General features: G+C 37.3%; 1 protein-coding gene across 2 annotated transcripts in view; it reads right to left on the bottom strand.

Moving 5' to 3' along the window:
- The window catches only part of LOC131840526 (uncharacterized), a 33,699-nt gene that overhangs the window by 16,017 nt on the left and 4,070 nt on the right, over positions 1 to 13,612 (bottom strand). For both annotated transcript variants that reach the window (XM_059188595.1, XM_059188596.1), the window contains exons 2-3: positions 1,305 to 1,347; positions 587 to 641 (exon numbers count right to left, since the gene is read on the bottom strand). In XM_059188595.1, coding sequence (XP_059044578.1) covers positions 587 to 641; positions 1,305 to 1,347 — 98 coding nt within the window. The remainder of the gene's footprint in view (positions 1 to 586; positions 642 to 1,304; positions 1,348 to 13,612) is intronic.

Raw genomic sequence — 13,612 nt, 5'->3', positions numbered from 1 at the left:
TCCCCACCGCCCAAACTAAGTAAATAAGCAACCAACTAACAATCTCTCTTCTCCCTCTCTTTTTCCCTCCCTCTTTCCCTCTTTCCCACCTCCCTTCTTTGGTCTCTTCTACCCTCCCTCTTAAAAGTTCTACCACCTTTGGGGCATCTGGCTAGCTCGGTTGGTAGAGCATGCAATTCTTGATCTCAAGAATTCAATTCAATTCAAGTAGAGTTTACTTAAGACAAAAACAAAAACTTCCACCACCCAACCTCCTCCCAGAAATGACCTTCCCTGACCTTGCACATTCCAGATGTTGGAATATCTGTTGAAGACTTCTGTCCATTGACCAGAGTACATACTCCTGGGCCCATCCCATAGGGAGACTTGAAAAGCTGGACACCAGAGTAGGTCAATGTCACTGAAGTGATATTAAAGTACTAGTAAGGAAACCAGTAAGAATAGTGACTTGACTTAGAAAAGGAAGAGCTATCATTGTGGGGGAAGTAAAACAGTACTAGGTACCTTTCTCCTAACTCCTACAGAGTTTATCAGTAGAGTAAGCTGAAGAGAGGAGGAATAGATAGTGAAGGTCAACATTACTCACTGTGTCTCATTAGCTTCGGAGCAGCTCATCCTAAGATTTTCTTCCCACTGGGAAGCTGGGAGCAGAGGTAAAGAAGCTTTTAGCACCCTAATTGTTGATACCACCTCTACCTTGTTCCACCCCCTTGTTTTACAGATAAGAAAACAAAGGTGAAATCATGCCTAGGATCATTAAGTTAATGAGTGGTAGAGCTCAGACTTAACCCAGGGCTCAAGTTTTTATATTTTGAACTCTACTATGCTGCCTTCACCATGGAGTAGATGAAGCTGTTGGAAAGAGCAGGAACAATCATGCGAGTAGGGAGTTGGGAGTAGGGGAACCAAAGTGCATAACACATATTTTTCCCCCCCAAAGGATTCTATCCAGTGCCTGTGACAGGGGAAAAAGTTATCGGAACTTCCTGCACCAAACATTAATCTCACCAAATTTCTTTCCTGATACTTTGGAGTTCTACACAAAAGGAAAATTAGGCAAGAAAGCATGGGGGAAAGGAAGCATAGGAAGAATTATCAATCTGTTTACAGCTCTTTGGAAGTTGCTCAAAAGAATCTAGCATCTTTGGAGATGCTAGAAAGAGTAAGCACATTTCTTTCATTTACATAATCTTTTTCAAATTCCCTCCCTCAACCTGTTATTAAAGTCTGGAGTTTTAAAGCAGACCCACAGTTGGTTTGTCATTAGCCTTGAGCTGAAGAATAAAGCATAGGATCTTTCTGACCTGTGAATTTCTGGATCTTTTTCAATGTATGCTGCTTTGAAGTCTAGAGAGGCACAAAGAGAAAAAAATAAAATCAGAAAATGTTCTAGGTTAGAGAATCAAGAGCACATTTCCTCTTTCAGACACAAATATTGATCCAGTTGGTGTCCATAACCACAGCACAACTGGCACCCCATTCATGTATTCATAAATCATTTAATGAGTGCTTACTAAGTTCTAGGCATTAGCTTGGGTGCTAGGACTACAAAGATAAATATGACCCCTGTATTCTGGGAATTCACATTAATGGGAACAACAGATGTCTAAACTGCTAAGTTATAATACAGTGTGGTAAATATAGAACACATAAATCCTATGTAAATATATATAGAACAGAAACATCTAAATATATTAATAAATAAATTAAAATTTATAGCTATATTAATAAATATATAACAGAAATATAAGTGTTAGAGAATAAAAGGACAGGGATTCACTGCCTAGGAGAGATGGGAAAAGTTACTCAAGAAGCGGCCATTTGTACTGGAGTCTGAAGAATCAGCAGAAAGTTTTTAGGTGAAAAAAGAGCATTTCAGGCAAGTCAAAAACAACATCACCAAGAAGATTGTAAAGTCATGAGTGTCAGGTGCACATTTGCTAAGAAAAAAGCTGAAAATAGAAGTGGAAGCCAGATTTTGCCAAATGATGGAATTTTTATTTTATCCTTTAGGTCAGAATTTCCCGATCAGTAACGTAAACTCCTGAGTTTTTTGCAAGCATGTTCCAGGTCACTTTAAAGGCAGAATTACCTTTGTTACCATTTCAAATAAAACAATTTTTATTTCTCCCCTTTGAATCATGACATCAGTCTCGGAGAGTGTATTATAAGAGCCTACATAATATTATTCATAGTATTGCCAAATGTTTTAGCTAAACAATGTTGAATTAAAGTGTTAAAAGCAAAAATTCTCCCAAGAATGGTGGTTCAACATAAGAAAGTCAATCAATGTGATACACCACATTAATAACACAAAGGGGAAAAAAGCTGGACAATTATCTCAACTGGTGGAGAAAAAGGATTGCCAAAATCCAACACCTATTTATGATTTAATAAAAAAATAAAAACACTCAACAAACTAGGGATATAAGGGAATTTCCTCAATATAGTAAGGGGTATTAATGAAAAACCAATAGCTAATATCATTCTAAATAGTGAAAGCCTGAGAGCTTTTCTTTTAGGGTAGTAAACAGACAAGGATGCTCAATTTCACTACTTTTCTTTAATATTGTGCTAGAAACTCCAACCAGAGGAATTAGGTAAGAAAAATAAAAGCCATCCTTTCCTTTGGAAAGGAGAAGTTAAACAATCTCTATCTCTATTCATAGACGCATAATCTTATTTACAGAAAATCATAAATAATACACACACACACACAAAACCCAATTAGAACTAATACATGAATTTAGCAAAGTTACAGAATGCAGTATCAACACACAAAAATCAGTTGTATTTTTTTTTAAGTTGGTTCCATACTGGGCCCAATGGAGAGCTTGACCTCATGATCAAGATAAAGATCAATATCAAGACCTAAGCTGAGATCAAGAGTTGGATGCTTAGGGGTACCTAGGTGGTTCAGTCTTCAAGCATCTGCCTTCTGCCCAGGGTCCTGGGATCAAGCCCCACATCTGGCTCCCTGCTCAGCTGGAAGCCTGCTTCTCCCTCTCCCACTCCCCCTGCTTGTGTTCCCTCTTTCACTGTCTCTCTCTCTCTGTCAAATAAATAAATAAAATACTTTTAAAAATAAATAATAATTTAATTTAATTTTTTAAAAAATGATTGAAAATAGAAACCCTGCCTAAGTTTCCAGCCTGCCTCAAGAAGTTGGGATTTATCAGCCTCCACAAATATATTAATATCAGCCAATTTTTCAATCTCTCCCCCCCAACCCCATATGTGTGTGTGTGTGTGTGTGTGTGTGTGTGTGTGTCTGTGTGGAGTTATAATAAAGAACACATCTGGTGTTTGTCCCAGACTCCTGACTCAGAGCTTCAAAAACACTGGGAATTTCCTGAGTGATAGGAATGCCTTGGTTATGCTAATGAGGTAGAAAAGAAACATTATTTCTCCCTTTACTTTAGGAGGCTGAATTAACCTTGATTCTAGAATCTGATCAAGACATTATTAGAAAGGAAAACTCACAGGTCAGTCTCTTTCATGGAAACAGATGCAAAATTCCTAAACTTAATATCGGCAAACTTGATCCAACAATATATAAAAAGGATCATGGGTTTCACTTATTTGTGGAACATAACAAATAGCATGGAGGACAAGGGGAGTTAGAGAGGAGAAGGGAGTTGAGGGAAATTGGAAGGGGAGGTGAACCATGAGAGACTATGGACTCTGAAAAACAATCTGAGGGTTTTGAAGGGGTGGGGGGTGGGAGTTTGGGGGAACCAGGTGATGGGTATTGGAGAGGGCATGGATTGCATGGAGCCCTGGGTGTGGTGCAAAAACAATGAATGGTGAAAATAAATTTAAAAAATGAAAAAAAATAAATTTAAAAAAAGGATCATAAACAGTATCACAAACATGTTATATTTGTTTCAGGAATTCACAGTTGGTTTAATATTTTAAAAATTCATTGTAATTTAGCACTTTAATAGAATAAACAAGAAAAATCATATGAACATCTAAATAGAGGCAGAAAAAGTGCTTGATAAAATTCAACACCCATTCATGCTAAAATTCTTAGCAAAACAGAAGTAAAGGAGCTTTCTTCATCTGCTAAACAGTATTTACAAAACCCACATAGCACACATTACGCATAAATGGTGAATTAAAGAAAACCTTCCTCTACGTAAAAAAAGAAGATAAAAATCCCCACTATCTACTGAACACAGTACTGGGAATCCTATAAAGGATGCAATAAAGCAAGGAAAAGAAAGAGAAGTCATAGGATTAGAAAGGAAGAAATAAAGTTATCATATGCAGAGAATGTGACCGTGTAGGGAATCACAAAATGCTTTTGGAAAAGCATCTACTGATCCATTTTCAGGATTGAAAATTTCAGCAAGATTTTTAGATAAAAGGTCAATATAGAAAACCCATTTTTTGGAAAAGTCAATTTTATTTTGAGGTATTTATTATTAATTTTTAAAGATTTTATTATGGGTGCCTGGGTGGCTCAGTGGGTTAAGCCTCTGCCTTCAGCTCAGGTCATGATCTCAGGATCCTGGGATCGAGGCCCATATCGGGCTTTCTGCTTAGTGGGGAGCCTGTTTCTCCTCTTTCTCTCCCTCTACCTGCCTCTCTGCCTACTTGTGATCTCTGTCTGCCAAATAAATAAATAAAATCTTTAAAAATAATAATAATAAAAATAAAATAAAATACCAGACATTGTGTCCCTCCTAATAATCATCATGACCTTTGAAGTTGTCTCCCATCCCTCCAAAGAAGTAATTCTGATAAGTCTTAGATCCAACTTCCCCATTTAAGGAAATAGGGAAGAAAAATGGAACATATTAAATAACAACATGGGTATTTAATCAGTAAAATCTTGCCTGCAAAACTCTAGAGGACAAATGATCCATTTCTTTAACATATAAATGGAAAGAAAGAAAGATATGGAGGTAGGGAATGTACAAATTATAAGGAATTAAACACACCAATCAATCTCAATATGTGAACCTTATTTAGATCTTGAGTCAGACTGTAAAAAATTATTTTTATCATTTATGATACATTTGGTTTTTGAATACTAATGGCTATTTGATGGTACTCAAAGATTATTGTTAAATTTTTAGGCATATAATGATACTGTGATTAAGTATTTTCTCTTAAAAGAGTCTTGACCTTTTAGAAACACATATTTAATTATGAATGAAATTATGTTACCCAACATTTGCCTTGTCAAAACAATGTCAGAGTTGAAGCTGGGTTAGGGAATCATGAAGATTCATTATGCACTTTTAAGAAAAAGATTTATTTATTTATTTATTTGTCAGACAGAGATCACAAGTAGGCAGAGAGACAGGCAGAGAGGGAGGAAGGGAAGCAGGCTCCCCGCTGAGCAGAGAGCCCAACTCAGGGCTGAGATCATGACCTGAGCAAAGGCAGAGGCTTTAACCCACTGAGCCACCGAAGTGCCCCTTATTATGCACTTCTATGTGCTTTTGATTTGTTTAAAATTTTCCTTAAAATGACAAAAAATTATTTACTATAGCTCCAAAAATCCCTCTTTATTGAAAGCTAAATATTATTAAAAGAAATTAAAAAGGCCTAAATAAATGGAAAGACAAACACATTCATGGATCAGAAGACTCATTATTTTTACTATATTATCTTTAAACTTTAAAATTTAGTGCAATTCCAATGAAAATCTTGATTATTTTTGTGTGACAACAGGATAATTAAAAAATACAGAAATGCCAATGACCTGGGATGCCTGGGTGGCTCTGTCAGTTGAGTGTCCAACTCTTGGTTTTGGCTTGGGTTGTGATCCTGCATTGGGCATTGCACTTAGTAGGAAGTTGCTTGAGATTCTCTCTCTCCCTCCCCCTCTGCCCCTCCCCCAGCTCGCATGTGGGCACATGCTCTCTCTCTAAAATAAATAAAATAAATCTTTAAAAAAAAAAAGAGATGCCAATGACGTAGAATAACTAGGCAATTTTGAAGAAGATCAAAGTTGTAAGACACAACCAAACTTCAAGACTTACTACAAAGTCACATTAATAAAGACAGTGAAGTACAAGGACAGACAGACCAACGTAACAAAATAAAGAGCCCTGAAATTGACCCACACATGTGTACATTTATATGATTTATGACAGGGTCATCAATGCAATTGAAAGAGAAAAAGTGATGCTCTTTTCAATAAATGGTGCTGGGAGAAACAACTGGAGTTTAGAGTGTGATGGTGAGGTAGTCATCTAAGTGCAGGGTCAGATTTAAAATTTTGGTATTTTGGGCGCCTGGGTGGCTCAGTGGGTTAAGCCACTGCCTTCGGCTCAAGTCATGATCTCGGAGTCCTGGGATCGAGTCCCACATCGGGCTCTCTGCTCAGTGGGGAGCCTGCTTCCCCACCCCCCCACGCCTGCCTCTCCGTCTACTTGTGATGTCTCTCTGTCAAATAAATAAATGAAAGATTTAAAAAAAAAATAAAATTTTGGTATTTTGTTCATCATAAATTTTCCACATTAATTTTTATTTTTAAATAATATTGTATTAAATATTGCCTTGTTTACTAAGCTTTTTGATGCCCCATAAATTTTGTGCCCAAGGAGAATGGCTCTCTAATTTCACCCAGTCCCTGCCTTCCTGGAGGGATTGGATAATTCTACGGGAGGAAAAAAGAACTTTGATCCCTACCTTATACCATACACAAAAAAGGAATTTGAGATGGATCATCAGCCTTAATGTAAATTAAAAAAAAGATGGGGGGAGGCTTCTAGAAGAAACATAGAAGACTATTATCACACTCTGGGGGCAGGCAAAAATTTCTTACATTGGAAACAACAAAAAAGCCCTGAGCATAAAAGCAAAAACCGATACATTGGATTTCATTAAAATTAAGAACTTCTGTTCATTAGCACACCACTGTGAGTGAAAAGATAAGCCACAGTGGGAAGATTTATTTTTAGTACCTATATCTGACACACAATTCATGTCTATAATATTTAGAGTTCCTACAAATTAGTAAGTAAAAGATTGACAATCCAATCATTAAAAATGGGCCCAAAAATTGAACAGGAAGGTCACAAAAGAGGATTTTCAAATGACCAACAAACATATGAAGTTTCTCAATATCATTAGTAAACATGGAAATGCACATCAAAAACCACAACGTAATGCCAAACACACTGCCTAGAGTAGCTAAACTTAAAAAGATTGTCAAGGTCAAGTGTTAACAAGAATGTGGAGAAACTAGAATTCTCATACTCTACTAATGGAAGTATGAATTGGTATAATTACTTTAGAGAACTGTTTGGTATCATCTACTAAAATTAAACATACATAGCACATGGCCAGGCATATTTCCAACAGAAACAGGGTTCCACATCAACAATGTATCATTTACAATTAACATCTTGAAACTTTATATTACATTTTATAGACACTTTATATACATTTTAAGTATAAAAAATAACTGACTTTTTGAAATGCAATATGCAAGAAGGAAATTATTGTTTTTATTTCTTAAGTTTTAACTCCTGCATAGTTTACAGTGTTATGTTCAGTTTCAGGTATATAATACAGTGACTCAACAGTTCTATACATTACTTGGAGCTCATCAAGATACTCTTATGGTGCCTGGCTGGTTCAGTCAGTAGAGTGTGCCACTCTTGATCTTGGGATTGTAGGTTTGACCCCCCGTGTTGGGTATAAAGATTACCTAAAAAAATAATCTTCAAAAGAATAAAGATAGTATACTCTTAATCTCCTTCACCTATTTCATTCTTCCTCCCACCCACCTTCCCTCTGGTAACCATCTGTTTTCTATAGCTAAGAGTCTGTCTCATTTTTTTCTTTTGTTCCTTTGTTTTGTTTCTTAAATGGCACATATGAGTGAAATCGTATGGAATTTGTCGTTCTCTGACTGGCTTATTTTGCTTAGCATTATACTCTCCTGATCCACCTGTGCTGTTGCAAATGGCAAGATTTCAATCTTTTTTATGGCCGAATAATATTCCATTGGAGATGTATATCACATCATTTTTTTCCCCAATTCATCTCCCAATGGATGTATAATTCTATTTTTATAAGGTTCAAACGAGGCAAAATTAATCCATGACTGTGGACATCAGAATAGAGATTGCCTCTGGGTGGGAGGAGAACAGACTGGAAAGGATCATGAAGGAACTCTCTAGGACTATGGCAGTATTATAAGCTTGACTGGGGGTGCTAGTTAATAGGTGTATAAATTTATCAAAACTCATCAAACTGTACATTTAAGATCTATGCATTTTGCTGTTTACAATTATGCCTGAATGAAAAGTGTATTTGACAAAAAAAGGTTTTTTTACATATCTATGTACTAAGAAATTTTATTAATTATGTATCAAGGTGGCACTGAGGAATTTACACTATATATCCTTCCGGGAAAGCAACGAACGTTTGCCCTCCCCAAAGAAAGTAGCCAGGTCTTTGTTCTTAAGGACTTAGTTTTCCTAATCCACAGCAAGGAGTTAAGTTTCGCCTGCTGAAAAAATTGGCAAGAGCCTAAAAGACACCCCTCGTATAAGACTAAACCTGTGGAGGATTTTAAGCTGAATGGTGCCAGAGGCTTAGTATTTGGTGTTTCCAGGGTTGAGAAGAATAGGAAACTGGTTTCCTGACATGGAAACAATGCTGCAGCTACAGTTACACTGGAATAATGAGGCCCTGAGCCTGGTGGGATTTAGGTCCTCCTGGTCCTAGGACCTCAGAGATAGTAGACTAGGAGTCTTGACAAAGGTCTCTGTGACCAAGCTTGGCACATTTTTAAGATCTTATTTATTCATTTAGATAGTAGACTGGGAGTCTTGACAAAGGTCTCTATGACCAAGCTTGGTACATTTTTAAGATCTTATTTATTTATTTCACAGACAGAGATCACAAATAGGCAGAGAGGCAGGCAGAGGTGGGGGGGAAGCAGGCTCCCTGCTGAACAGACAGCCCGGTGCGAGGCTCGATCCCAGGACCCTGAGATCATGACCTGAGCCGAAGGCAGAGGCTTTAACCCACTGAGCCACAGTTTTTGCCTTCAGATGGCAAAGATGAAAAGCAACAGTTACTCCCATGGTTTAAGGACCTAACCCTCTGGGCACTTGGGTGGGTCAGTTGGTTGAGTGTCTCTTGATTTGGGCTCATGTCCTCATCTGAGAGTCATAGGATCAACCCCACATTGGGCTCCATGCTCAGTGGGAAACCGACTTGAGGTTTCTCTCTCTCCCCCTCACTGCCCCTCCCCCATGCTTGTGCACATGCTCTCTCTAAATAAATAAAAATAAAATCTGTTTTTTAAAAAAAGGACCTGAGCTTCCGCCATTTGGGATAAACTTCAAAAGCTCCAGAATTCCCATACAATACAAAGGTTGGGGGAGGAAAAACTGACCCTGGGCTTTTTAGACAACCTAAAGCAGATTATACTCGATGTAGACAAGAAACTATATTTGCCCTTTTAATACCTAAGTGTTCTGGAACAATTCACACCTGTTAAAGTCAATTAACTTTCATGCCTCACCTGTTACATGGGGAAAAGTGGACATTTGTCTTTTCCTCTTAAAGATGTTAAAATGAACTTTGCAACTTTAAAAAACATGCTGCTTTAAAATGAAAATATTATATACCTAATGTCACTTATCATGTATTATGAAAAAGAGATAAAGCGATGTATAAATTCCCAAGGGGTTGACAAATTTTGACAATGAAAGTTTTGAGGGTCCAAACAGGCTGGGAAAAAATGCTGCAGGTGGTGGGGTGCTGAGAGATTTTGTTTGTTGGTTCAGTCAGTTTTGGCAAATGACACAGTCAGCCGTGGGAAGCTCTGTGTGTGTGGTTTCTCTTCCATAAAGCCAGGGCTATGTTCTATGCTCTAGGCTGGAAAAAGTTTGTAGGAGACCAGCCAGCATACCATAAATAGATGAAGTCCTAGTGAGGACAGTAATACTCAAGTGGGATTGCTGTGTTTGAGAGATGTTTCTGAGAAGAAAAAAAAAAATTGAAAGGAACTTTGTGGCCAAATATATTGATAACTAGATCTACCTCCAAGATCTAGAATATAGGCTAAAGCTGTCCAATAGAATATTCTATGATGATGGAAATATCCAAGATCTGCTCTGTCCAAAGTGATAGTCTCTAGCCACATGTGATACTTGAAATGTCCACAATGTGAGTAAGGAACTGAATTTTAAATTTTATGTAATTTTGGTTAATTTAAATTTGAATGGCCCCACATAGCCAGTGGATACCGGACTGGGTAGCACAGGTCTAGACAATTAATTTGAGTGGCAAAGTGAACATGTCCACATAGATTTTACAAGCACTTCAAATGGCATAGTTAATATTCAGCCTCCTACCACACAACTTCTGCCTAATGTTTCCTATGTTGTTCAAAATGCCATCATCTTGTCAGTCGACCAGGGTTAAAATTGAAAAGTCATTTATTCATTTCACAAACACCCAGGGAGCACTTACTAAATGTCAGGCAGGATACTAGGCGTAGGGAATACAAAGATGAATATAGTCCTTGTAGGAAAACAGTGATAATATTTATAATTAACTCTTGTATAATATATATTTATAATTCTATAAATTTTATATTATTTATTATATAAATTATATAATTTAATAATATAATATATAAATATATAAACATATAAATAATATATAATATATAAAATATATAAAATATAAATAATATATAAATAATTTAATATATAAATCATATATTTATAACTAACTCTTGTCATCTCTCTTTCTGCTTTGCTTTTCACATCCAAACTTTTGTCTCAATAGCCCCCTGAGGGCAAAGACTTTCGTCCCTTCCATTTACCACTGTATCCATAGAGCCTAAAGGAGTGCCTTGTACAGGGTGGTGGTGGCGGCTGGTCAACATCTGAGGACCGAATCCGTGCCTCTCCTACCATCCGGCTTTAATTCCCTTTCCCTCCTTCCCACTACCTCGTTAACAGTCTCCAACTGGCTTAGCTACCCTGACAACTGCCACAGACACTTACTGGCATTATTTTAAAGTTTCACTTTCAAACCGTGGTCCTGGGTCAGTAAGGTAACAGTATATAAAATCAATATACAGAAATTTATTGCATTTCTATATACTAAAAATGAAGCCATAGAAAGAGAAATTAAGAAAACAATTCCATCTACAACTTCACCAAAAATAATAAAAGACCTAGAAATAAACTTAACCTAGAAGTAAACAAGGAGGTAGAAGGCCTGTACTCAGAAAACTAGAAAAGATTGATGAAAAAAACTGAAGATGGCACAAATGGAAAGAGAGCCCTTGCTCCTAGCTTGGAACAACAAATATTGTTAAAATACCCATGTTACCCAAAGCAATCTACAGATTTAATGTGATCCCTTTCAAAGAAAATCATCAGCATTTTTCACAGAAGTAGAACAATCATAAAATTTGTACAGAACCACAAAAGATCCCAAACTGCCAAAACAATCTTGGAGGAGGAAAAAAACACATCTGGAGGTGTCACAATCCCAGATTTCAAGGTATACTACTACAAAGCTATAACATTCAAAATAGTATGGTACTGGCCCCAAAACAGACACACAGATCAATGGAACAGAATAGGAAGTTCAGAGATAAACCCATGATGATATGGTCAATTAATCTTTGACAAAGGAGGAAAGAATATGTGATGGGAAAAAGTCTCTTCAACAAATGGTGTTGAGAAAACTGAATAGCTACATGCAAAAGGATGAGATTGGACCATTTTCTTACAACATACACAAAAATAAACTCAAAATGGGTAAAGGACCTCTATGTGAGACCTGAACCCATAAAAATCCTGGAAGAGAGCACAGGGAATAAGATCTCTGACATTGGCCACAGCAACATTTTTCTAGGTATGTCTCCTGAGGCAAGGGAAAGCAAAGCAGAAATAAACTGTTAGGACTACACCAAAACAAAAAGCTTCTGCATAGCACAGGAAGCAACCAACAAAACTAAACAGCAACTTACTGAATGGGAGAAGATATTTGCAAATGACATATCCGATAAAGGGTTAGTATCCAAAATATAGAGAGAAATTACACAATTCAACACCCCAAAAACCAAATAATCCAATTAAAATGGGCCGAAGAGAGGTGCCTGGGTGGCTCAGTCAGCTAAGTGTCCAACATTTTATTTCAGCTCAGGTCGAGATCTCAGAGTCATGAGATCAAACCCCACATTGGGCTCTACACTCAGGGCTGAGTCTGCTTGAGATTCTCTCCCTCTCCTTCTGCCTCTCCCCCACACTCATGTTCTCTCTCTCTCTAAAATAAATAAGTAAAATCTTTTTAAAAATTTAAAATAGAATTATATTATTCAGTAATTGCATTATTGGGTATTTACCCAGAAACTTTGAAAACACTAATTCAAAAGGATATATGTACCACTATGTATATAGCAGCATTATTTTTTTAAAAGATTTTATTTATTCATTTGAGAGAGAGAGCATGCATGGGTGAGGCAGAGGGACAGAGGGAGAGAGAGAAGCAGGCTCCCCCTGAGCAGGGAGCCTGCCATGGGGCTTGATCCAGGACCCCAGATTCATAACCTGAGCCGAAGGCAGACACTTAACCAACTAAGCCACCCAGGTGTCCCCAGAGTAGCATTATTTACAATAGCCAAATTATGGAAGCACTCCATTGATAGATGAATAAATAAAGGATATGTGATACACACACACAATGGAATATTATTCAGTCATAAAAATGAATGAACTCTTGAAAAAAATGAATGAAACCTTGTCATTTGCAACAACGTGCATGGATCTAGAGAGTATAACGCAAGGTGAAATAAGCTGGTCAGAAAAAGACAGATTCCTCATGATTTCACTCACATGTGGAACTTAAAAAACAAAACAAATGAACAAAAGAAAAATAGAGAAACCAAAAGACAGACTCTTAACTACAGAGAACAAACATGGTTACCAGAGGTGGGTGCTGGGGGATGGGTGAACTACGGGATTAAGAGTATACTTATCTTGATAAGCACTGAGTGATGTATAGAATTGTTGAATTACTATATTGTACACCTGCAACTAATATAACACTGTAAGTTAACTATACTACAATTAAAATTTTAAAATAATAAAATAATATAAAAATTTCCTTTCTTAAAAAAAATGTGACGGGGCACCTGGGTGGCTCAGTGGGTTAAAAGCCTCTGCCTTCAGCTCGGGTCATGATCCCAGGGTCCTGGGATCAAGCCCCGTATCAGGCTCTCTGCTCAGCAGGGAACCTGCCTCCCCCCGCCTCTCTTTGCCTGCCTCTTTGCCTGCTTGTGATCTCTGTCTGTCAAATAAATAAATAAAATCTTAAAAAGAAAAAAAAGACCTTGGACTTTTTTTTTTTTTTTTAAGATTTACTTATTTATTTGAGAGAGAGAGAGAGAGTCGAGCAGGGGGAGGGGAGGGAGAAAGGAGGAAGGGAGAGAGCCAGACTCCCTGCTGAGCGCAAGGCATGATGCAGGGCTTGATCTCACAATCCTGAGATTATGACCTGAGCCTAAATGAAGTCACAGACCAACTGAGGCACCCAGGCGCCCCTTGACATCTTTCCATTGCATATAGAATGGATATATATATATATATATATTCTTCAGCCTGGC

This window comes from Mustela lutreola, chromosome 9 (assembly GCF_030435805.1).
Source record: "Mustela lutreola isolate mMusLut2 chromosome 9, mMusLut2.pri, whole genome shotgun sequence".
In the NCBI taxonomy this organism is placed as follows: domain Eukaryota; kingdom Metazoa; phylum Chordata; class Mammalia; order Carnivora; family Mustelidae; genus Mustela; species Mustela lutreola.
Note: the sequence above shows the minus strand (reverse complement) of the source record. Positions and strands in the feature narration are given on the sequence as shown.